Source organism: Orcinus orca, chromosome 14 (genome assembly GCF_937001465.1).
Source record: "Orcinus orca chromosome 14, mOrcOrc1.1, whole genome shotgun sequence".
Taxonomy (NCBI): Eukaryota; Metazoa; Chordata; class Mammalia; order Artiodactyla; family Delphinidae; genus Orcinus; species Orcinus orca.
Genome location: NC_064572.1, coordinates 19053677 through 19079382, shown reverse-complemented (window position 1 = coordinate 19079382; position 25706 = coordinate 19053677). Strand labels below are relative to the sequence as shown.

The window sequence follows — 25706 nt, the reverse complement described above, 5'->3', positions numbered from 1 at the left end:
AGGCATGTAATTGACATCACCTCCCTAGTTCTTTTTTTTTTTTTTTTTAAGTCACATTTTTGCTGTTTTATTTCCCTAGTTCTTCTAATAGAAGAAACGTAGGTGTGCACTTTGGGCTTGTCACATGTATCACTTGTCACCCACCCCTGCAGTACTGGCACTTAAAGTGTTAGCCAGTGCAGGACCACTGCACCATAGTGGTTTGTGTTGATAAACCCATGGGTATGACCGATGTTCAAGCGAGTCCTGTAAGAGGTGCCAGCCATCAGTCATGAGCTCTACTGAACGCCGAGCATCTCCCAGAACAATTGATGTGGGCAGTGATGCACCTAATAAATATGACAGCAGAGAAGAGAACCGAGTGTTACTCGGTTGCCCTGGTGGTTTCTGCTATCCTGACAGTTTGGTTTCAGATGCTCTTTCAAACTGATGTGTTAAGATAATGAAAATTTGTACTGTAAGTGACTAAGCAACAGGATAATAAATTTAAATAATTGGAAGAATACATTTAAATAGGTTCCTAAATTTAAGGAATTTAAATAATTAAAATAATAAATAGAGCCTGCCTGGATTCTTAAGCATTAGAGCTTCAAGGTATCTTATTATTTATTATGATTTTTTGTTATTAGAGCAAGTCAGCATTCAACTTAAAAGTAATTTTTTAAAACAAATGCAAATGTGTTATCTTGGTAGGCACTTGAACTTTCTCTTGATTATATCCTTTACCCGTGCCTGCTCTGAAATAGATGGTGCCTATATTTTTTTTGCTTTGGAAACTGTCCTTTTTTTTAATTCTTGACAGATGATGAGTTGCATCATTTTACATAATTTTGGTCTTGGTACTTGAATTTTCAGCAGTGCTATTGTTGAGAGAGTTTGAATTCTCCTTTCTGTACTAACCCTTGATCTCCAAAATACCACTGATAAAGAACAGAAGCACTAAACAATCACATGGGAATCTCCTGTCAAATTTGTGCCCCAGTCGTGAGAGCAGTGGGTGAGAATGATTTCCTTATCAGAAAATTGTGCCCACCTAGAGTATGGTTGCCTCAATATGTGGTGACTCAAGAGAAAAGAATTTTTTCTAAATATATATGTGTGTGTGTGTGTGTGTGTGTGTGTGTGTGTGTGTGTGTTTCCCAGAGGACTTGGTAAATTGCTCCTGTCTCTCCCGTGCTCTCCCTTTCCTTTTTTTTTTTTTTTTTTTAATTGGACTCTTGGAGGATGGGGGAAGAGTGATGGAGACTTGCTTTGTACTCTAGTCCTCACATCACACATCGAGTGATCCCTGCTGGGTGAGGGTCAAAGTAGCAGACACCGATAAGTGAATAAGGTTATACCAACATTCACTCTGCTTCTGAACATAGCAGTTAGAACCTTATTGAACATGAAAATATAACCATATTTTTAATTGAACTGTAGTTACTGTGTAATATTATATAAGTTGCAGGTGTACAATATAGTAGCTCACAATTTAAAAAAGTTATACTCCATTTATAGTTATTATAAAATATTGGCTATATTCCCCATGTTGTACAATATATCCTTGTAGCTTATTTTATATCTAATTGTTTGTACCTGTTACTTCCCTACTCCTCTAACGCCCCTTCCCCCTTTCCCTCACCCCACTGGTAACCACTAGTTTGTTCTCTATATCTCTAATCACAGGTTTTTAAAAATTTCCCCCCAGATTTTCCCAATCTTCAACTCTACAATCGTATGCAAAACAAAGAGTTCCTAAGTTTTTGCTTCACATTTTCTTTTGAGAGTTTATGGAATTATAGGCAAACCTTGATTTTAAATTTTAAAATAAATTTTAGCTTTGGAAATATAGTTTTATCTTTGAATTTGTTGAGGTATACTGATTTTAAAGCATTGCAGATAAAAGGGAAATAGATTGATAAAACTGATGAGATTCCACGTTAGCCTGTTTTATCTTTGCTCTGTCTACCTGCCTGACCCCTAGTTCCTTGCAAATGGCATGTGGCCTGTTTTGCCGTTGTCTACCTAGCTCTTGGCTTGGGGGAAATAAATTGCAAAGGTAATTTGTTTTATGGCCTAAATAAAAAGGCCTGTTTTGGAGTTTAGGGGAAGAAAAAGCCAGGATTTAAGATTGAGAAGATAATGCACAAAGCATGGGAAGAAGGCTGCAGGGAGAATTCCAGATGGATGCGTCCTGCTTGTCTGTGATGCATGGTGCCTACTCTGGTTGTCAGTACACTAGAGCTGGTCTTTTAAAGATTTAATTTTTTAATTTATTTAGGCTGCATTGGGTCTTCGTTGGTGCGCTTGGGCTTTCTCTAGTTGCAGCAGGCAGGGGCTACTCTTCGTTGTGGTGCGCGGGCTTCTCATTGCGGTGGCTTCTCTTGTTGCAGAGCACAGGCTCTAGGCGTGGGGGCTTCAGTAGTTGTGGCGCATGGGCTTCGTGGCTCCGAGGCATGTGGGCTTTTCCCAGACCAGGGCTTGAACCCGTGTCCCCTGCATTGACAGGCGGATCCTTAACCACTGCGCCACCAGGGAAGCCCCTGGAGCTGGTCTTTTAACCAATTTTCTCTGGGGCTGTATTGGATGTGGCACCTTGTCTTTTGTCCTCATTTACGTGTTAATTTCTAACAGTGCCCCCTGACCAGTTGGAAAAAGGGTGAACTGGGGTTTTATGTTTCCGGGGCCTGGAGTCTTGCCCTTCAGATGTGTGGTTTTTCTCTGGGATGACAGTGGGAGGCAGAGTGACAGTCCCCGTGCTAAACCTTAGCAAAAGGAAGCCTTGAACAAAATCTGTGCCCGGCCTGCTTAACCCCTTGTTAAGCTAGAGAGGCTTTAACTAGCTTCCACAGAACAGTTCCTCACGCTGGTGGTGGGTCCTGAGAGTGGAGTTTTCTATGAATGGGCTTTGCCTAGAAATAAGTGGCTACTCTAAAGTGGTGAAGAATTTTGTTGGCTAAAGCTCGAGTCTCTCACAACCATCACTCATTTTGGAAGGCACTTTCAGAGCAGATCTAGCTCGAACGTCGCCCTCTCCGAATCCTTTTTATTTTATTTATTTAATTTTTTGGCCGGGCCGCAAGGCATGCATGTGGGACCTTAGTTCCCTGACCAGGGATCGAACCCACGCCCCCTGCAGTGGAAGCGCGGAGTCTCAACCACTGGCCCACCAGGGAAGTCCTCCCGATCCTTTTTATAATAAATTTGCTACTTTCCCTGGGAAGAATTGCAAAGGAAACCCAATGCTCTGTGAAATACAGGGCCCTGTTAATTATTAGAGTTGTTTCCCTTAATCTAGTTATAATTCACATACCATAAAATTCACCATTTTCAAGTGTACAGTTCGCTGACTTAGTATATTGACCAGGTTACATAACCCTGTTAGCACTGTCTAATTCCACACCATTTTCAACACCCCAGAAGAATCCCTGTACTCAGAAGCAGTCATTCCCCGTTCTCCCACCTCCACCCCTCCCAGCCCCTGGCAACTACTAATCTATTTTCTATCACAGAGTTTTGTTTTATATTACACTGAGACCTGTTACCCCTGCAACTTAATGATTGGATGAAATATGGGAAGGGTGAGGGGCCGAGGTGGAAGTTTCATGAGTAAGCCCTTAGGGCCTGGCCTCTTATTCTCAGCTTCTCACTTCTGGGTCCTTGTGCACAGGGGGAGGTGATCTGCTGGGCCTCTGAGTCTGGTTCTCTGTTACTGTCTGTGGGTAAATTTCCCAGTCATTGAACATAGGGAATGCCTGGTAATAGGCAAGAAGTTGAGTCTGACTTGATAACAAAATGAATTTATGGCAAACCTTTTGAAATCTAAGTGCACAGTCACCTGCAAAGGCATTACAGTTCCCCTCCCTACCATTTTTGTCCTGTAGCTTTTAGAATAATCAGAATTCAAATCATATAGAACTTTGTCAGTCAAAACCAGAAAAACAGGTAGCTCAGACAGATTGCGGGCTTGGATGTGTGTGTCAGATATGCCTGAAAGAAATGCTTTGGGTTCCTGCCCATTGCACTAGGATGAGATCTTGAGGTCTGAGAGTTTTGAAGCCGAGTTGGAGGTTAATTTAAAGGGGAGGGGGGAAGTGCCAGTCCTGGGCAGTGTTCCCTTGACCATGGAGTAAGGAATATGACCTTGAGAAGTGCTAATGAATTACGGAGTGTGTAAGGGCCTGGGCACCTAGGGCCTGCTACCTGGATGTGCTTGGCTGGTCATAAATCCTTATTAGCTGAGTGATCTGTTCTTTGCTGTTCACATCTCCCGGCCTATCCCAAAATGCTGTCTTAAAGAACTGGACTGCAACACCTCCTCCTGAAGTTTCCATTTTCTACGTAGCTCTGTTTTTCAGTCTAAGTACTACATACACGTGGCTTTCTTTGGTAGATTTGCTTGGCAGGCAGTTCAGGCCCTGGCATCCTTCTCTCTGCTGCTATCATGGGGAGCAGGGAGGATGGGCTCCCCAGAAATCAGGGCTCTAGGGGGCCCTGGGTGTCGGGGAAGTCAGTGCGTATGTACAGAAATCCAAACCAGCTGAGTTGGGAGTGGTTGGCGGACCTTTTACAGTACAAGGTGGTAACTGTTTAATGTAGGTGCCCTTTTGTCTCCTGCCCTCTAGCTCTCTTGTATTATTATAAGTGACAGGTACTGGAGGCTTGGAATTGATGCAGTTCTCCCTTCCTGGACTTGGCAGATGAAACAGGAATGCATTATTGGGGATTAACACATCAAAATGTTGCAGTTTAAAAAGTACTTTGAATAGAGTTGAGTCCATTTGAAAGAAGTACCCTTTTTCTGAAAAGATTAATTTCCTTCAAGGATGGCTGGTTTTTCTGTTTATTCTGTTAGAACATAGGTGGTGGAAGGGATCTGCAGAAAAATATTTTCATCTCCATGGAATTATGCCTGACCCCCTTTTCTTCTGTTTTTAATGCTCAGTAATGCCTGTCCGTGCCCTCACCTCCAGAAAATTCCCAGTAGGGAAATAAATAAGTGAAAAATGACACTCTCATCCGTCCTTACCCTTCACTCCCTGGATTCTTGCTGCTTTGCAGTTAACTACTTTTTAGCCTTCCAGCAACTATTCAACAAACATGTAAATTAATCTATGTCTATCTGTATTGCTTTTTAAATTGCATACTGAAACCCTTTCAGTAACATCTTAGAGAGATGACATGATTTTACGATTTCACTTTTAAGCGAGAGGTACTTCTCTGCTTCAGTAAAAATGTTGCCTAGATATTTTACCTCTGAACCTTTGGGATGTGGAGAGTTGTAGAGAGTTGTCATGAATCGATGCATATACCCCAGTACTGGACCCGTCTGCCCTATGCAAGAAGAAGCTTTCTGTAGTCTGGTGATTGACGTGGGATGGCTTCTAAAACTTGCAAAACAACCTTTGTTAATTTCTTTGGAATATCTCTTTAAGAAGAGGGGCCATGCATAACACAGGGAGGCCCTTTGGGGTAACATTTACTTTTATGGCTGCTACTGAGTTCCTCTGTTTTGTGCTTCTTGGGGTATATTGGTTCACAGTTAAAAATAGAGCTCTAATTAAAATGGGTGCCCTCTCTGGAAATAAGGACTATATTTCAATTAGTAAATTCCTGTTTCCTTAACATATTTTTTTGTTCTCTTTTTTATTTTAACAGCAAGCCCGGGCTGAGCAGGAAGAAGAATTCATCAGTAACACTTTATTCAAGAAAATTCAGGCTTTGCAGAAGGAGAAAGAAACCCTTGCTGTAAATTATGAGAAGGAAGAAGAGTTCCTCACTAATGAGCTCTCGAGAAAATTGATGCAGGTAAATTACCTTTTCTCCCCTCTCATCTTCCCTGCCTGTTTTCTTCTCTAGGAAATAAATGACTTTGATACAGCACTTTGCTTGAAACGTTTGCTGATGAGGTTGTAGCTAAAATTCTTTAGAGATTAAAAATACCTAGTAAAGATGGCAGCAGTATAATACTCAAGACTGTGCTTCTGCTTAGGTAAGGTAAGATATTTTATACCCTGAGCATTTCAAGAAACTGCTGATAAGCCTGAGGTCTTAGCGCAGGAGTAAATGCTGTATGCAGTATTTGGGAATTATGAGGATTAACACCAAATATGAGATTTCTTTTCCTGTAATGTTGAATCTGTAATGAATACATAAACATTTTTGGCAAGCAGAAGTGGGTCTTTTGCACGAATATATGAGGACACAAAGGGAAATGTCAGTTTGGGGGGAGAAAAAGATACGTATCTGTGATAGTTAAAATTTTACACAATCGTGTTCACACGGGTGAATAATACGTTACTGAGCAAATAACAAATGTTGAAACTTAACATTTATCGCTAATGGTGTGTAGAAGACAACACACAAAACATATAGAAGTTTTGATGTTTCTAGTTCAGAGATTCTCCTCCTCCCCTTCCTGTTTGGTTTGGTTTTCCTCGAAGCTTACTAGTAAAGTACAAAAGTAGAATTTGTTGAGGGCAAATATTTTGCGGTGTATTTAATGTGAACTTGAGAATAAGTAGGACACTGAGTTTTCATTATTTAACAAAGCGTGTCCAAAAGAGTGGGCAGGTATAAAATTTTCCGAGGAGGACCACAATTACCATTTTGTCAGATGGCTGTAAAAGGTAGGAACACTCCCTTGTATTTTCTATTCAGTGGTATTACTAACAATTTCACTCATTAATTTGATTGAAATACATATTTTAGTGAGATTACAACACAAGGATATTTGGGACTTTTAAAAAACTTCCTAAATTCTTCTCTTACCTTCTAACATATAAAATATTAGAAGAGAAGACCAGAAACCTTAGTGTTAAGACCATGCAATGGTCCAGGCAACTTTTATCCCATCTTTCTTTTCTTCTCATTTTCCTACCTAATTACTGAATAAAGATACCATTGCAGTCTCGTACAAAATTTGGTTTATGTGGTAGCTGATGGAATGTGAAGGATAGAGGTACCCAGGCATTATTGTCTAGCAGAGATTTATGGTGAAATTTCTGCATTGAAACTGTATTCTGATTTAGACAAAAAACGAGGAAGAAGGTTAGTTTGACCTTTGACTCTACCTCACCTTGGCGGCATTAGACGAATTATTCTGCATGTTGCTTCTAGAAATAGAAGGATGCGATCGATTATCGTTTGCTCTTCTGAGTTTAGTGTGTAATCAGGTGTCCTAATTTTTAACACTTTAAGAAACATTTTTTGGTTTTCAACTTGCATAGTCGTTGGTATTTGGAGTCTGATTAAAGTACATTATAAAGCAGTCAAAACCTAGCCAGATTATACTCCTTTTCTCTGGAAAGACTTATTTTCATCGTGAGTGGTCTGTAGCGTGTCGTTTATCACTAATCGCTCATTCACTTATTATCATGACCCACCTACTTTCCAAGGACATGGATGTCCCTTAAAATAAGCTGCTGAATAGAGTGAAAGCACAAGAGACACGTGCAGCGAAAAGGAGGTTAGTTATAGAAATGTACTTGGCATAAGGAGGTTTGAACTTAAAATTTAAGCTCTGAGCATCCTATAAATAAAACTATAACTTGGAAAAACATAGTGATTTTTTTCACAATTCTTACATTAAAAGAACTAGTTTTACTTGGTCAAGAGAAAAAAATTTTCATATATTAAAAACTTAAATTTTTTTGAGGGGCATGGATCTTTCTAAAGGTACTGAATAATAAACAAACTGAACAACACAAGAAACTGTTCTTGCACAAAGTAGTCTGTCATGTGGAGCGCTTGTCTTCACATGGCCGGGTCTTACGTTTGCCCTCAGTCAAAGCAAAGTGTCTGGTACGAGGGTGTGGAGTCTATTGTTTCGGGAGCTCTAGGTGGGTCTGTAGCTCGTCAGTGGCCTCACCTGTCGAATCTGGACAAATGGATGGTCAGCATGTCTCTGAGACAGTCTCTCATGAATCTCAGCTTGGTTCTTAAGCCATATATATTTTTTGTTTTTGTAGTAAAATATAAATAACATAAACAAACAGAACAAAATTTGCCTTCTCAACCATTTTTGAGTGTATAATTCAGTGGCATTAAGGATTGTACATTCACATTGCTGTGCAACGATCACCACCATCCATCCCCAGAACTTTTTCAAACTGAAACTCTGAACCCATTAAAAAAGAACTCCTCATTCCCCACACCTGGTTCTTCCTTTTGAAAGGACACGGTTGGCAGGTAGTTTGAGGTTGAGGTCTCTGGCAAGTTCTGGAGCTATGTCTGTTATGTGGCATGGTAGGTGATCTCTCACTGTAGACACCAGATATCACAGCATGCCATTTTGTGGTAAATACCCGAGAATCCCTCTCACCGTTGGCCAGTTGGAAGGATCTTGTATAGATGCAGGGAAGAAGAGCTGTAGGCCTACTGTACGCATCCCCCAGGCTTTCCTGAAGGATTCCAGCCAGTCCTTTGTTGAAGGCTCACATCTTCTGCCACCCAGTATGGTAGAACTCATCTCCATATGGAAGATTTTTAGAGTAATTGGTATCAGTTTCCAACGGTGTAATTACTTCATTAAGACTCTCTAGGGGGCTTCCCTGGTGGCGCAGTGGTTGAGAGTCCGCCTGCCGATGCAGGGGACGTGGGTTCGTGTCCCGGTCCGGGAAGATCCCACATGCCGCAGAGCGGCTGGGCCCGTGAGCCATGGCCGCTGAGCCTGCGCGTCCGGAGCCCTGTGCTCTGCAATGGGAGAGGCCATGGCAGTGAGAGACCCGTGTACCGAGGGGGAAAAAAAAAAGACTCTCTAGGATGCTTGCTTCTGGATAAGACCTTGTTATGATAGCCTACTAAGAGAACCTGTGTTGCAGGTGACACTGATGGACAAAGAAGTAAATTGACCTGTTCACCAGGGAAGTGTTTAGCATTTTTCACCCAAAGGCTGCTTAGAGGCTGTTTATGAAACAATTTTGGTTTTGTCATTTGTTCTATGGCTATTGTCTCCGATAGTGATTGAGCAGTGCCTTTATGTGCATTTCAAAGGAATTCTTTGGTCCTGAGAACAAAACGAGATTATTACTTTAGAGGAGATACCTCCCTTCCCATCTGCTATGATAGAGGTGGTATCTAATACCTTTAAAAACTGAATCAAGTTTATTTAAGTGTAGATGAGTGGAAATCCCTTTGCCCTTTTAGAAGGTCGAGTTTGGAAGATAGCTTCAATGTCTCCAAATATGTTAAGCCCGTCTGAAACAAACAAAAAACACACACACAGACAAAAGCATGCAGCTTTCCTCCCTTGTTTTTGTATATATCTGCAAGATAGTTACTTTGATTTTGTGAACACTCTCGTCTGAAAGATCTGCATACTTCTGAGCCCAGACCATGGGATTGATTGACCTGATTGGTGAAAAGTCTGAAAAAGAGCCTTCTAGTCTAATGCCAAGCCTACTTTAGAACTAAATTCAGCCCTGGAATGCCTTGAAGAGAGGTTTTAGTTTAATCATAATTTGTAATTAAAATTTATAAGGGGCTTCCCTGGTGGCACAGTGGTTGAGAGTCCACCTGCCGATGCAGGGGACACGGGTTCATGCCCTGGTCCAGGAAGATCCCACATGCCGCAGAGTGGCTAGGCCCATAAGCCATGGCCTCTGAGCCAGCATGTCCGGAACCTGTGCTCCGCAACGAGAGAGGCCACGACAGTGAGAGGCCCACATAACGCCAAAAAAAAAAAAAAAAAAAAAAAAAAAATTTATAAGAAATGTTTTATGAGCAAACTCTTCAGAAGAATTTGATATATAATACTTATGTTAGAAAAAAAGTCTGAAAGACTATTCTCTGAAATGTTAGCTGTAATTATACTTGGGTGCTGAGCTTATAGGTTATGTTAATTTTCTTTTTTTTTGGTCTATAAAACTTTTTTTATACAGCAGGTTTTTATTAGTTATCTATTTTATACATATTAGTGTATAGGTGTCAATCCCAATCTCCCAGTTCATCCCACCACCACCACCCCACCATGTTAATTTTCTTATGCTCCTTTCCTTCTCATTTTATAGAAAGCAATGTGCATTACTTTTGCAATCGGAAAATATCTTACTTCCTAAAAAGGAAATTTAAAAATTCTGATGCCTGTTTTGTCCTTACCTTTTGAAACCTCCTTCTGTGTCACTGACTTCTAGAGCTCACAGTCCTGCAGTTGCTACTGAACCAAACTTTAGTCTGCTTACCTGATGCGCAAAAAAGCTAGTCCACTGATACCGGGTTGTGGTGAAGGAAAGTACAGCGTTTATTGCAGGGCACCAAGCAAGGAGAACAGGCAGCTTGTGCTCAAAAGACCTGAACTCCCCAATGGCTTTTAGGGAAGAGTTTTTAAAGACGATGTGAGGGGAGAGGGTTACAAGGTGCATGATCAGCTCGTGCACAATTCTCTGGTTGGTTGATGGCGAGGTAATGGTGATGTTTCAGGAATCTCAGTCATCAACCTTCGGGTTCCAACTGGTCTGGGGTCTATGTGTGCTGGTGGTCAGCAGGCAGCTAACTTCTTCTACCTGGTGGGGGTTTTAGTATCTGCAAAACAACTCAAGGATATGGCTTAGGATATTATTTATAGCCCTTGAAGAGGAACTAAAGATCCTTGACTTTGTTTTATGGCTAAACTATTATTATTCTGTCTTGCTTGACTGTTTTCTCACTTCTCTGATTAGATTTGCTCTTTGGAACTCAGAGAAGGCCAAGGAGGCTAAAGCTTTGCTACAAACCAAGAGGCAGGGGTTCCAGCAGGGACGGGGGTAGGATGGAGATCTCTGCCTGGTAAGGCCCTGAAGGGTCCTACTTGGTTTCACTATCATAGTTGCATCTGTTTGTCATGGACAGCAATGCACGGGAGCTCCTTGCAAAGTGAGGGCTCATTTTGCAGTGATGGAAGATTCTGGACTGCCCAAATCATTACGAGCTAGCATAAACAGAATGCTCTAATGATTGGCTTAACTGTCTTGTCACTCTTGATATGATTCATTCCATTGGCCCCTCAGTCTTAAAACTTAGAAAAAAAAATCCTTAATTCCGCCGCCTGTTAACCACCCCATCACCAGTGCCAAGTGGAAGATCTGTTGTTGCTGAGAGTGACAGTGGTTTTAGCACTCGTGGATTTTCTCTTCAGTTTTTTGTAAGCCCAAGGCATCAGGTTCACTTCCTGCTCTTGGGAAGCCCTGTTCAGTTGTGGCCTACACTCTTCTCAACCAATACCACTGCCAAAAGGTAATGAATATTTTTTTTTATCTTTTTTTTAAAAGGCTGGAACAGGAGTGAGATAAGAGTACGAGGTATTATATGTATCTCTGAATCTTTTCCCTATAATCCAGTATTCAAATTTTAGACCTTAAAATAACAGATAGGTTTGTAGTTTTGTTCTTTTGATTCACACTTGAAATTGGATCTGGTCCTCAGAAAATAATGCCACTATAGCTGTAATAGAAATTATTGTACTCATTTTCTTATGGGGGAGGCACATTCTTACTGATGGTTGAAAGCACTTACGAACAAAGGTTTCCTGGATTTCTTGTTAAGTGGCATGGCTTATTTTTACCATTATCGACTTGCTCCCTGAGGTGAAAATGCCTCCTGGAATTAAAGCAGTCGCAGTTTCCTAGCATCCATGGAAAGATGATATATGGAGGGAAGGAAGGAAGTTGTGGGCAAAAACCACTGCTGAAGCTGCCAGTACCAAATGATGTATTGCCGAGCATTTCGGAGTGAAACTGAGAGGAAGGATTTCAGTAAGTCCCCAAATCTGCCTATTCATCTAGGCAAAGGCTTACCTTCATTTTCCTTCTCCCTCTCCTCCCCTCAGTCTGGAGAAGTAGTTTCTTCTTCCAATACCAAGTGAATGGATGCAGGATTTTTCTGCAGCGTGCACTTCCCTAGCCCCTGCGAGGCTGTGTCTCTGGGCAGCTGGAGTGTCCTCAGGCATTAGAAGTGAGTGTAGACCCCCAGTTCCCTTCTCAAGCCTGTACACCAGAATCTGAAGCTGCCTTTTTTTTTTTAATATCTTTATTGGAGTATAATTGCTTTACAATGGTGTGTTAGTTTCTGCTTTATAACAAAGTGAACCAGCTATATGTATACATATATCCCCATATCTCCTCCGTCTTGCGTCTCCCTCCCACCCTCCCTGTCCCCCCACTCTATGTTGTCACAAAGCACCGAGCTCATCTCCCTGTGCTCTGCGGCTGCTTCCCACTAGCCATCTATTTTACATTTGGTAGTGTGTATATTACCAGTGCTACTCTCTCACTTCATCGCAGCTTCCCCTGTGTCCTCAAGTCCATTCTCTACAACTGTGTCTTTATTCCTGTCCGGCCACTAGGTTCATCAGTACTGTTTTTTAAGATACCATATATATGTGTTAGCATACGGTATTTGTTTTTCTCTTTCTGACTTACTTCACTCTATATGACAGACTCTAGGTCCATCCGTGAGGCTCCCTTTTTTTACTTCAAGTTCTCCAAGTCACTAAGACGGCAGTGCAGTGATTTTGTTTGTTCAGGCAGCAAAATCACATGTCAGGGTGATAAATATGTATGAAACTCTGTTTAGTTCATTTTAAAGGCACCGAGGCTAACACTGCCATTGCATCCATTCAGGTGAAAATTTGTTCCCTGATGGTAGGGGGGAAGAGACCTTGAAATATGTTCTTCATTAAGCTGGCTCGACCAGTGGCCCTCTTGGCTTTTAGTTTTTCAGGGCTATTAATGCTGAGCAGGAAAATTGGCCATCACCTAATAGCTAACAGAACATTTGGGGCAAAGTTGGGTTTTCTGGTTGTTGTTGTTTTTCATTCCAAATTATCTGAACCTCAGCTTTGTGTGTTCTTTGTTTCTTTTCACGGAGCAAGGGGCGTATACATTGTGTTCCCAATGCATCTGCAAAAGGCTTCTGGGATGTTTTCATTGCATTTTAAATGCTGCAACCACCAGAGGGCAAATTATAAGCCCAAACTTTCCTGTTAGCAGCATGCCAGAAATCTCTCAGTCTAACATAATTTGCACTGTGATTAGAAAATACACTAAATTTGATGCAGTTCTTTAGTCTTCAGAAATCACTGAGTTTATTTTCAAAGTGTGTGCATGTGTGTTGTCATTACGGCCGGAGTTAATGTGCCAGCCTCCCCAAAGTGTAAGGGCAAGGGCAAGGGCTTAGAAGCCTCCCAGGCTGACTTCTTTGACGAAATACGGGAAAGCGCGGGTAGGAAATAAAGGTAGAAGGAAAAGGAAATTAAAAATAATGAGGTGGGCTTCCCTGGTGGCGCAGTGGTTAAGAATCCGCCTGCCAACGCAGGGGACACGGGTTCAATCCCTGGTCCGGGAAGATCCCACATGCCGTGGAGCAGCTAAGCCCGTGCGCCACGACTACTGGGCCTGCGCTCTAGAGCCTGCGAGCCACAACTACTGAAGCCTGCGTGCCTAGAGCCCGTGCTCCGCAATGAGAGAAGCCACCGCAATGAGAAGGCCGCGCACCGCAACAAAGAGTAGGCCCCGCTCGCCGCAACTAGAGAAAGCCCCCGCGCAGCAACAAAGACCCAAGGCAGCCAAAAGTAAATAAATTAAAAATAAATAAATAAATAATAAGGTGAAGCTGGAGTGAGAGGTTGCTTTCTCCACCAGGATAGGGGTAAGCATTGTTATTTCTAATTGAAAAGGTGAATCTTGGTGTTTGAAGGGTACTTGGCTCCACTCTAAATGGACTTGGGTTATCACTGGAAACACTTTTCAAATGATTTCAAAACTACAGTTATAAATGTTGCAACGTTTTGCATTTATTGGGTAAATTTTTTTTTCATTTTCAAAACAGTTTACACTCAGCCCAGTTAGTAATTACCTTAAAATACAGAGTTATATCCTGCTGCTAATTATCTTTACTTTCCTTTTTCCTCTTTATTCATTAACTGGATAAGAAAGATGGGGCTTTTTATTTTAATTTACAGTAAGGTCTCAGCTTAGAATGAATTCTTTCTTTGGGCTAAATACTCTCTATTCCTCAAAGAAGAAAAGGCTAGTTTTTACGAAATGGATTTTTTTTTGCAGGTTAACTCTAGAGCCTAAAGGACGTCTTTATCTTATTTGTGGAGCATCTTTTTTAAACCTCCCTCCTAACCAGATTTCTTTAAAGGTGTTAATGCTTTTTTTTTTTTTTTTTTTGCGGTACGCGGGCCTCTCTCTGTTGTGGCCTCTCCCGTTGCGGAGCACAGGCTCCGGATGCGCAGGCTCAGCGGCCATGGCTCACAGGCCTAGCCGCTCCGCGGCATGTGGGATCTTCCCAGACTGGGGCACGAACCCGTGTCCCCTGCATCGGCAGGCGGACTCTCAACCACTGCGCCACCAGGGAAGCCCTAAAGGTGTTAATGCTTTAAGCAGCATGATGCTACTGGGAATCTAGGAAACTCAGACTTAGCCCTTTAGGTATTGTGAGTGGACGGGGAGCCCCATGTACTGGAGCCCTCCGCTCAGAGGTGAGAGCTTGTCCTTGGTGTTGAGGATTCTGACAAGAAAGCAACATTTAAAAAATAATTAATTTTCTGGAAGGGCCTACCTATTTTTTTTCCCTTGCAAAAGTTATATACGCCTTTCCCTTTAGAAAATGACAGGCTCGACAGTTCAGGCAAACCTCACCGAGGATAAACGAAAGAACTAACAAGATCATGAAGAACTGTTGGAGATCTGGGGAGGGTAGGAACTGAGAAGGAGACCCAGCACCCAAGCCTCCTTTTGTCCTGAGCACATTTGCTATTTATTCGTTACAGAACAGCCAAGAAACTGAATTGTGCTTTTGACAGTTGTGTGGAGCTGGGGTTACAGAAGTCAGAATACGGGGCTGGCCACAGGTGAGGACAAAGAAAAGTCACCCCCACTTTAAGCTGGAATCATGAAGAGCTGCACCCTCAGGACCAGAGTGAACCAGTTTTGCATCATCTGGGTGAGCCAGAGAGCTAGCTTTGGTTTAGGCTTAAGGTAGACCCAGACCTCTGGTGCCTGGCAGAAGAAAATGGAATTTTCTGGAGGAAGGTACCATCACCCTAGGCCACAGGTTTCACCTACAAATAAAATTTTATTGAATTTTGGGTGCATTTTGAGGGACTATCCTTACAGGACTTTAGGAGAGATTAGAAGTGGGTGTGAGTCAAAGACAGGATCATGGAAGACTTTGGTTTTGGCCTCAATGACTGGAAGAACAGAGTTCTTTCCCACCATTTAAGGTGGAAAAGATGGCAAGTGGAGTAGACTTGGAGTGGCAAGGTCAGAAGTGCAGTTGAGATGTCTAGACATCCAAATGTAAGTAACAAATAGGCAGGTTCTCTCAACAAGAGAAGTCTGGGCTAAAGATATAAATTTGGGAGTGTTGTTATTAATTAATTAATGCCTGGAGAAGAAGACCAAAGACACAGGAGATCACGTAGAGAGACTGCAAGGACGAGCCACAGAGTGGAGGAAGGTATTATCGACATATGTAACCAACACAAAACTACAGATCAGCAAGAAAAACAGACAACCCCAAAGAGAAATGGCTAGAGACTTGAACTGGTTCTTCATATAAACAGGTAGCTAAACGGCCAGTAACCATATGGAAGGGTACACAACCCAATTAGTAATCATCTAAGGTGAAATAAACCACAGAAAGAAAGATATTACTAGAGAATCCCCATGCATACCGTCAGAGAATGGAAATAGTTTCAACCATTTAAAAATAATTTGGCATGACCTAATGAAGTTGGAAACATTCATTGTCTTTAACCCAGCACTTCCACCCCTAGGTATATCTTATAATGTTTGCACGTGTGCACCAGATGTGTAGAAGAATGTTCTTTGTGACATTTGTTCATAATAGTGAAAAACTAGAAATGACCTAAATACCCATCATCTGTAGAGTGGATAAATTTTGATATACTCATCCAATGGGATATTATCAGGCAATAAAAATACACACCTCAGCTATACTCAATAACAGGGGTGAATGAAATCACAATTTCATTTAGCAGAAGGTGCTAGACAAAAAAGAATATAAAATCAAGCAAAAACTAATGCTTAGAAATAATAGTAAAATCTTTTAAGATAAAAGATGCAAAGAAGTGAATACGATAAGAATCAGGAGAGCATTTACCTCTAGGGGGTAGAGGATGTGATCTGGAAGGGATGCACTGGGCTTTGGGGTGCTGGCGATGTTATATTTCTTGATTTGGGGCCATATATATATATATATATTAATATACGCCAGTGGTATCCTTTCTACTTGCCTGGTTATTTTGCTCATCCGGAGGCTTAATCTAGGGGGAAAGAGTCTGTAGGAAGTGAGGTCATTCATTACCATTCATCCAGTCAGTATTTGCATAGATAAGACATTTTTCTAGATGCTCTAGGGTAGAGCTGAGCAAATCCTGGTCACTGCTGTTCATAGAGCTCACAGTGCTGTCAGGGTGATTGAGAGTGCACCCAGGTGCTCAAGGGTGGCAGCACACGTCAGGGATAAGAATAAAGGCTTTGAAGCCAGAAGCCTGTATTTTAAGCCAGGATCTACCTGTTACCAGCTGTGTGAGTCTGGGCAGCTTACCTCATTTCTCGAAGCTGCGGCTTCATAACGTGCAAGATGCAGATGGTGGTATCTACCACAGAGTTAGAAATAGTAAGTGCATTGATGTGCATGAAGTGCTTGCTCCATAGTAACTAGTGCCTTGAAGTGTTAGCTGCTTTTTGAAGTAACTCAGAGAAAGGATATGAAACCACCATGAACAAGACGTGGAGATGCACCGGAAGCACACTGCGCTCATCCCAGCCTGAAGAGTGGGGAGTGTACATGATGCTGAGGGCGTATGGGAAGGAGCTGTGGGAGTTTCAGAAAGTTGGAGGGAGGGGTCCAGGTACCCTAGTCAGAGGGCAGTGTGACCAGGGCTGTGGGCTCGGGGTGCAGCAGCTTGTGTTAACGTAGTCCTGTGTGACCGGCGGGGCTTGTGGTCTGGAAGCCCCTGGGCTGGAGTGGTCTGTAGACACGTTTGCCTGGGATCATAGGCTTCTTTTTTTTTTTTTTTTTTTTGCGGTACGCGGGCCTCTCACTGTTGTGGCCTCTCCTGTCGCGGAGCACAGGCGCCGGACGCGCAGGTTCAACAGCCATGGCTCACGGGCGCAGCCGCTCCGCGGCATGTGGGATCTTCCCGGACCAGGGCACGAACCCGCGTCCCCTGCATTGGCAGGCGGACTCTCAACCACTGCGCCACCAGGGAAGCCCATAGGCTTCATTTTTTAAAATGTGTTTTTTCAGGGAAAGAGTCTTTAGAAGAAGACACGAGCTGTGCCTCTAACTGCAGTTAGTACCACTCTGTGCTGAGACCCATCATTCTTTGTTTGCCAGATGCCTGGACCCTGAAGGCATTAACGTTTATAAACCTTAGACTGTCACTTGGGTTGAGTGTGAAAGTAGCATGAGGAAACCATGGGAAACTTGCATGGGGAGTGGATCATGGGAGGAGTTGAACGTCATACCAGTGAGTTTGGACTTACTCTGCAGGTAGTAGGGAGCCATTGCAAGGTTTTGAGCAGGGTGTTGAATGCATAGAAAACTCTATTAGTTTAGTCTAGCATGATCTACACTGGACCTGGGGGCATCCATTAGGAGGCTTTGGCGGTGGCCCGGTGAAAAGGAATAAAAGACTTGAACTAGAGCACAGAAAGCACAGGGTATATTTGACAGCTGTTCTGGGGGCTGAGTTAATGCCATTTGGTAACTGATGAGGTGTGTGTTGAATGAGAATAATAGTACCAGTGACAGAAGGAGGAAGGAGGTGGGCATAAGTGTGGGCCCAGGAGGCATTTAGTGGTGAGGCACTGAGTTTGAGGTGGGAGGCAGGCTTTCTGCTCAGCAGAACGGTTTAGAGTTGGTTAAGAGACTCAGTGTTGTGAGAGAGTTCTGAACTTTTTTCTCAAAGGCCATGTTAACTGCATGATACAGTAGGTCCTCTACATGCAAACGAGTTCTGTTCCGAGAGCGCGTCTGTAAGTCCAATTTGTTCATTAGTCCAACAGAGTTAGCCTAGGTACCCAACTAACACAATCATCTATATAGTACTGTCACACAAATAATATTAATGCATAAAAAACAAACACAAAAAAGAAAACATTTTTAATCTTACACTTCAGTACCTTGAAAAGTACAGTAGTACTAGCTGTATCACTGCTGCTTTTTTTTTTTTGCGGTACGCGGGCCTCTCACTGTTGTGGCCTCTCCTGTTGCGGAGCACAGGCTCCGGACGCGCAGGCTCAGCGCCCATGGCTTACGGGCCCAGCCGCTCCGCGGCATGTGGGATCTTCCTGGACTGGGGCATGAACCCTTGTCCCCTGCATCGGCAAGTGGACTCTCAACCACTATGCCACCAGGGAAGCCCTATCACTGCTGCTTTTACACTTGCTTCCGGACATCCTGGGCTTGAAATAAAGATACTGTACTACTGTACTCTATACAGTACTTACAGTAAAGTACACAAAAGCACAACCAATCGCAGAGGATGCGCGTACATGACAATGTACGCCAGGCACGTGAACTAACTTACGTGATTGGATGTGTCGAACGCACGTTCGCATCTTTGAAAGCTTGCAACTTGAAGGTTCGTGTGTAGGGGATTTACTGTAATTGTTTATGACAGTCCAATGACTTAATGTGGTCACTGTCCTATGGTGGGCTTTACTTGGTCCAGTGCAAGTGGCCCTAGTCCTTAGTGGTTGTCAATAAACCAGGCACATTGGTTGCAGAACTGTGGGTGGTACACAGAAAGAATGATTACTGAAAACAGAGGTGGGGGCATCTTGGGTTTATCCTCAAGTTGCACTGAGAAGGGTGGGTCCCGGGGCTGGTGGCCGGAAGGCATGCCTCATTTGGCACTGGCTGGATCGACAAGAAGCCCAGACACACTTGCAAACACACTTCGCCCAGCCTGGGATTTGGCACACCTGCTGTGTGCTGAGTGGGTGGCCTGACTCATCCATGTGCACCTGCAGTGGTGCCTTTACCTGCTGGAGAGAATTTTTGCCCAGAAGAAAAGCCATTCAGTGAAGAGTTCTTGAATCTCCGATATAAGAAGCCTGGTTTACTGAAGTGGCTCCAGAAAGCTTTTGTAAATTATGAGAAAGACAACAATTATTGGTAATTCACTGATGCTTAAGGCTTGCCTGTTTTTAGATCAACTTAATGCTGTACTTGTGCTTTTTAATGGGCTGGAAATTGGCTTTGGGACTCCATATGTGAGTGGATACAGTCAAAAAATGCTCATGTTTGAGTACTTAGAATTTTACAGGTTCGTAGTTGTATTTTTGCTTATAGCTTTTTCACTTATGTTAATATATTTTTCATGCTGAATCCTAAGGAACAAATCTTTATTTATATAACCCTAATTCCATTGAAAATGTGCTGCCAGTGGATCATCGGTTATATAACATAATTTCCATTCTATAAGGTTTTTTGTTGTTAATGTTAAAAGTATATTGCACGGGTAAGAGTCCCAAAACTCTTCCATAGTCTTTGAGATTGACTTTATAAGAAGTATATTTACAGAAAATTCTGATTTTTGGAAACAAATTTTAATCTACCTAAGCATTTTGCTTTAGATATTTTGAAGGCAAACACATGAATTTTTTTCAAACACATTAATAGAATTTGCTTGACTATTTACTTCTTAGGTTGAATGACTTTTGTTCTAGCTCAGGATCTCTGACCTAATTGAAAGATTAAAAATCGTTCATAAAGTGTTAAGACCTTTGGTAAGAAATTTAAAATCATGGCTTGAATTTTATGCCCACGTTGAAGATGCTACTCAGAGATGAAACCGGAGTTTAGTTCTTTTGATAGGTCCTGGGTCAGCCTAAACCAGGCTTCCTTTTAGGGTTTTTGCTTATGGTGTCATGGGCTACAGCTTTAAAATAGGCAGGTGGAGGGAATTCCCTGGCGGTCCAGTGGTTAGGACGCCGTGCTTCCACTGACGGGGGCACGGTTGGATCCCTGGTCAGGGAACTAAGATCCCGCATGCTGTAAGGCGCAGCAAAATGCAGAAAATAATAAAGTAGGCAGGTGGATTCAGGGTGTTGGTTCCAGTCCTCCTGGGGCCACATGGCTTGAATATACATGGTGTCTATTTAAAACAGAAACCGTTTCTGAATTTTTCTCAGGCAACCTGTTATGAGGCAAACTCTATGGCTGCTAGTTCCTCACGTTCTCTTTCCCTGCTCTGCCCCCCTTCTCCTTGCCCATCTTAATTCTCATCTCATAATTGCTTTGGCAGGGGTTGTTTCTGTATTTTTCTCTGTGTTTTTCTTTGTATTGGTGGTGTCTTTGTTCCAAGGAAGAACCAGATTTTCTATTTCTAGTATTCTGTTCAGAAACTCCATGCCCTGCCCCTAGATTGCCTGTCGCCCGAGAGATGGCAGAGCAAAGCAGGCAGCAGAGCCATGTGTTCCAGGTCTGTCTTTGGGGGACAATGAAAACTGTGAGTCTTTGGCAGAGTTAGAGCTCAGGATGGCTTGACATTTTCCCAGTGGGTTAGCATAACCCAGGGACCTCGCGTGGGTTCTGGTAACGACAGCTTATTCCTCAGGGTATGGCTCTTGAGAGGAAAAGGCCTTTTCAAATTGAGAGCTTTTTATAGATTTCATTACTAGTTGAATCTGTATTCTTATAGGAAATACCTAATCAGATATTGACGGTGTTGGGCCATCTGTCTGATATGAGTATTTCCCTCTAAGCCAATGAGAACCTTACCTTCGCTCAGATTGATATTCTACGACAACTGCTGCTTGGGGGGCAAGAGATTTTTCAACATTAGATTGCATCCTTTATTGTTTTAATTTACTTCAAGGCAGAAGCATAACGCTAAAAAAAGGCGGAAGGGGGCTCTTTCAAATAAAAAAGAGCAATTGAAAACATATTAGAGGAAAACACAGCTAATATTTTTAAAAAGCTATGCAAATGGTTTAAAGGTTTTAAGACTACAGTTCATTTTTCTAAAACCAGTGGATATCATTTAAGCTTAGTGTTCATAAACTATTTTAGGGCAAGGATAATGTCTTAACCATAGATTGTACTCCCTCTAGCATAATACATTCAGGTAGAAGACATGCCACACAGGTAATGTTTATAGAATACAGGTGTTAGTTGAAGATGTACATGTTTTGCTATTTTTTCCTCGTAAGTGATGCTTTTCCCACTCAGGTCTTTGTGTCCGAAATGCTGGAAACTCTTCTCATCCTCTGTGCGTTCCTCTTAGTTCTTTTAATTACTGCTTGGTCTTGCAGAAACTGAGTTTTAAAGGGTTAGCTAAAAATAGACTCATCGCTGTAAGCACCTCTTCACATCTGCTTTCTTTCTCGGTCCCTGCAAGGTTGACCAGTTTTTTTTGGAGTTGTGCATCAAAAACAGTTGGAGGGAAAACAGCATCTGTTTAGTCAACATTTCCAGTGTTGGAAGAAGATGTCAGATTTTTAACTGTTTTTGTTTTCTTTTTAAACACCAAGTATGGTGCTTTCAGAGCAATGGAAATTGTTTCAAATGTGGAGATGGTTAGGTGTAGCCTTTTGAGGTCCGTCAGGCCCACTGAGCTCTCTGTTGTCCATCTCACCCTGTGCAGGGTTTACAAAGAAACGTAGCATCCACTGGGTGGGCATATATGGCTCACTGTTTTCTACATTCAGTCATTTGACCTTGCGAATGCCAAGGGCACACTAGGCACTTGTGGATGGAGGAGTGTGAAGCCAGCCCCTCTGAGGATTGCTCAGGATCCGGTGGGAGAACTCTGGTTTAGAGTTCAGAGCAGGGCCCCAAGCTCTGCCGCCTTACAGATGAATTACCTTGATCCATTAACCTGTTTCGTCACATATGAAATGGGGGTGATCATGCCTGCCTAACACGTGTGATGAGCCTGGTATGCACTGCCTGCCTGAGGAAATGGTTTTGAAGGTAGAATTAGGGAGTGGTGTCATCTTAGACCCCACAATCCAGCTAGGTGTGCTTTATTGTTCTTAGTAGTTTTTGCTTAATCTGTCCATGGTTCTGAAAATACCAGGCCCTGTGGCTCTCATTCCCTTCCCCCCCTACCATGAATCAACAGCCCCTCCCAGCTGAGAACCTTAGAAATAATGCACAGTGATTCATGAGAACCCCAGTCGTTGTGTGTCCACTGAATTTCTTTTATTCTCTTTTGGTTTTGAAGGTTGGAGTACATTTTTTTTTTTAATTTCTTTTGCAGCAGCACCATAACCTTATCTTTTAATTTCATAAGTAAGAGGCCTTGCCTTTTGGTTTTTTAGGAAAGATGTAGGAGGTGTGATGTTTGGTCTCATTACAGAAAGTTAATTATTTGTACTTATTTTTGCCAAGCATGCTTACTTAGTACATTGGGAAACAGCATTCAGAATAATTTACTAAGTATTTTTTGTGATTGTAGCATCTCTTCCCTCTCTCCACACATTGTATAAATGCAAGTAAACTGTAATTCATTCAATAAAAACCAACAGTTGCAAAATTTCTATTTTTTAGTAATTTTTATGCTCATGGTATAAAAATTTAAGAGTACCAAAGGGTTATATATATGCTGGAAAGTAAGTTTTCTTCCTTTCCTCATCCCCAGTTGTTCCCTACAGAGATAACCACTTACATGTTCTTAAAAATGGAAATCGGTGTTTAATCATGGTTTGATGCTCTGATATATTTGCCCTGTCATTTCTTGGCCTTTTCACTAAGATCAAGTGCCTCTGACTGTGCACTATAATTTTTGGTTATAAGTTAGAGGAATCAGGAGCAAGTTACTAGGTGTACACTTGGACATATGAGCAGAAATGACTAATGTAACTTTATGATATACTCGGTTTAACTAGCTTTCGGAGCCGCTGTTCCCATGGCTTTTGAGTGTCTTGCTTTCCACATCTGTGTTTTTTCATTTTCCAGTTGCAGCATGAGAAAGCTGAGCTAGAACAGCACCTCGAGCAGGAACAGGAATTCCAGGTCAACAAACTGATGAAGAAAATTAAGAAACTGGAGAACGATACCATTTCTAAGCAGCTTACGTTAGAACAGGTAAAAATGTATAGTTCTCTCTGTACCCTTTTTAGGATCGTTATAGTTATATATATATATATATATATATATTTCTCATATCATCAACTGTTCTCTCAAGCTTTAAGAGGGCCTGAGGAATGTCAGTGAAAAATGTTTTTCAACTTTTTCTTCCCACAGTGGCGGCTTCCTCTCTGAAGTACACATTGGCAGATCTGCATAGCACCTGCTCACTCTTTCACACACTTGTGCTTTTCTTAACCACAATTAATAAAGTTTCAGGAGATACGTTGTGATGTACTGATTTATAGGCAGGAAATGTTAGGTTCCTTTTGCAAAAGGGGGAAGAATATGTTTTTAACCACAGGATCGTTTCTGTGAAATTTCCTGAGACAGTGTGGCTATGGAACTAAAACTTTTCTTTCAAGCGTTCTTCAGAACAGTTAGCATTTTCTGTCTTTGAATTATTAGCAACCTTATATGAACCCTGTCTTTTCCCACCTAGATTTGTTGATACGGGTATGGAGCCCTAGACTTAGTTGTACGTCCTGGTTCAGCCACTGATGAGTTTTGTGACCTTGCATTAACTTCATTAACTTCTCTGGGCCCAGGTTTTCCATTTGCAAACAGAGAAGCACAAACTAAAGTCAGGTGTGGCAAGCTTAAAAAGGTACAGAAGGCGGAAGGTGATAGCGCACAGTTTCTTTGGCCATTACCCTTGGTAGACGTTGGTATTTGAGCACAGGTCTTGCCTTAGGAGGCCAGGCTGGTCCTTATTTGCCAACTCACAGAATCGTGGACCGCCATTATCAGTCCTTCCAAGTTGGGGTGTCAGACAGAAGCTCCTAGCGCTTTTCCCCACGCTCTTTCCCCAGAGTTAGAAGAGGCTGACCGTAGTCTACTGCCACCTGGTCTCCGTGTCAAATTCAGCGTATTCACATTTTCTAGTTCTTTGCGATGCAGATCCCAATTACCACTTCGATGATCTGGCCAAGCTCTTCATGCAGAGTTGTCTGAGTTATCCCAATTTTAGGATCTTTCTGTGCATCTTACTCCATGCTGACTGGTTCTTGAATCACCCTCGGGACCATTCTCATTTCATCATTGTACTTGAGACTGAAACCGTGACGGGAATGTCAGGCTTGAGAGGAAGCCAGGGTTTGTTTTAAACTAATTGGACTGACTTTTGGTTTTTGTGTTATTCTTGTATCTACCTATATCAAAGGGTGGAACGTCACTGGGTTTTCTAAGACTATGAATAATGGCCTTGGAAATTTTTCCATTCCTTCTAGGTTAAAGAACAAAAAAGCTTCATTTCCAAGGGTTGGCTGTTTTACACATATCCAGAGTAATCGATTCTTACCCGTCCTCTTTGGAATTCAGATGCAATTTCTAAATTTAGAAAACTCCCCCACGTCCTCCACCCCCACCCCGACCCTGCCTCCAGCTTAAAGCATTTTGTTCCAAAGTTCACCTGTTTAATTTCCAGGGTAGGCAATAGCCAGTTCTTTCCAATTAAAGTTTTGAAGATTCTTGTTTAAGTCCCTGACATACCAAGAACTCGTTACTGGTACTTGTTAATCAAGAGTTAACCAAGTGGCCAGGTGAAATTTTCACAGTGGTTAGTATTGTGAGAACTTCACTTGGTCAACACCTTCCCTGTGATGGCTGTCAATAACGGAAGTAGCTTCTATCTTGTGTTTGTTTACAGGCTCCTTGAGGAGACTTTGGAGCTCTGACCCCCACAGTTTAGTTGTGGCCACAAGGTGGAGGTAGTGGCCTAGAGTCAGAAAGAGAAGGGTTGACTGATCCTACTGTCCCTGGGAGAGAGGATGGATGGCTGCACGGTCTTAAGGCTCTTTGGAAACTTTAGTGACTAAATGCTTTTAAAATGAGGCCCAAAGGCATACATTCTCCCAAAGTTAATGATTTAGTCCACTCTAAGGCTTCTTTCAGACCTCAGCACCAAAGAAATGGATTTCCACAATGGAATGTGTGCATTGCAAAGCCCTAAACTAGAAATTATCCTCAGATCTGGGATATCAAGTCCTTATTTTATATTTTATTTATTTTATATTTTATTTTATATTTTTTATTTTATATTTATTTTATTTAAAATTATTGGAGTATAGTTGATTTACAATGTTGTGTTAGTTGCAGGTGTACAGCGAAGTGAATCAGTTATACATGTACATATATCCTCTCTTTTTTTGGATTCTTTTCCCATATAGACCATTACAAGTCCTCATTTTAATTAAGATGGAGGAAAGTAACACCATCCTAAAACTTTCCCCGCTTTCTTTTGGGTATGTCTAGGATGATTATATGTTGGGGAATTTATTTGTTTTAACTACAAGTAATTTTAGTCGGTGTTTAGGGGGGAATGTTTGTTTTGCTCTACTGTAGAAATAAATGTCTTCCATGTTTCCATGGATGTGATCTGATCCTCTCTTGTGGCCATCTCTTGGGATTATCATCTGTATTCTAATATTTACGATACCTCGTAGTCTATATAATATAATATATCCTATACTGAAATTATTATCAGAAGAGCCAAGGCATGTGCTGTACTATGCATTATAACGATATATGTGTGTAGTACATGCCTTGGCTCTTCTATCTGACAATAAACATATTTTTAAAACTAAAAGCTATTTGAAGACAATTATCCTATGTGTCCCGTGCCTTGCCGC

At 42.0% G+C, this 25706-nt stretch overlaps 1 protein-coding gene across 5 annotated transcripts in view; it reads left to right on the top strand.

Moving 5' to 3' along the window:
- CCDC6 (coiled-coil domain containing 6) overlaps positions 1-25706 on the top strand; it is a 119176-nt gene that overhangs the window by 48027 nt on the left and 45443 nt on the right. For all 5 annotated transcript variants that reach the window (XR_007471155.1, XM_033406019.2, XM_004279970.3 and 2 more), the window contains exons 2-3: positions 5641-5790; positions 22906-23034. Coding sequence is in view for 4 of the 5 variants with exons in the window: in XM_033406019.2 (XP_033261910.1) it covers positions 5641-5790; positions 22906-23034 (279 nt within the window). In the remaining variant the exon portion in view is untranslated. The remainder of the gene's footprint in view (positions 1-5640; positions 5791-22905; positions 23035-25706) is intronic.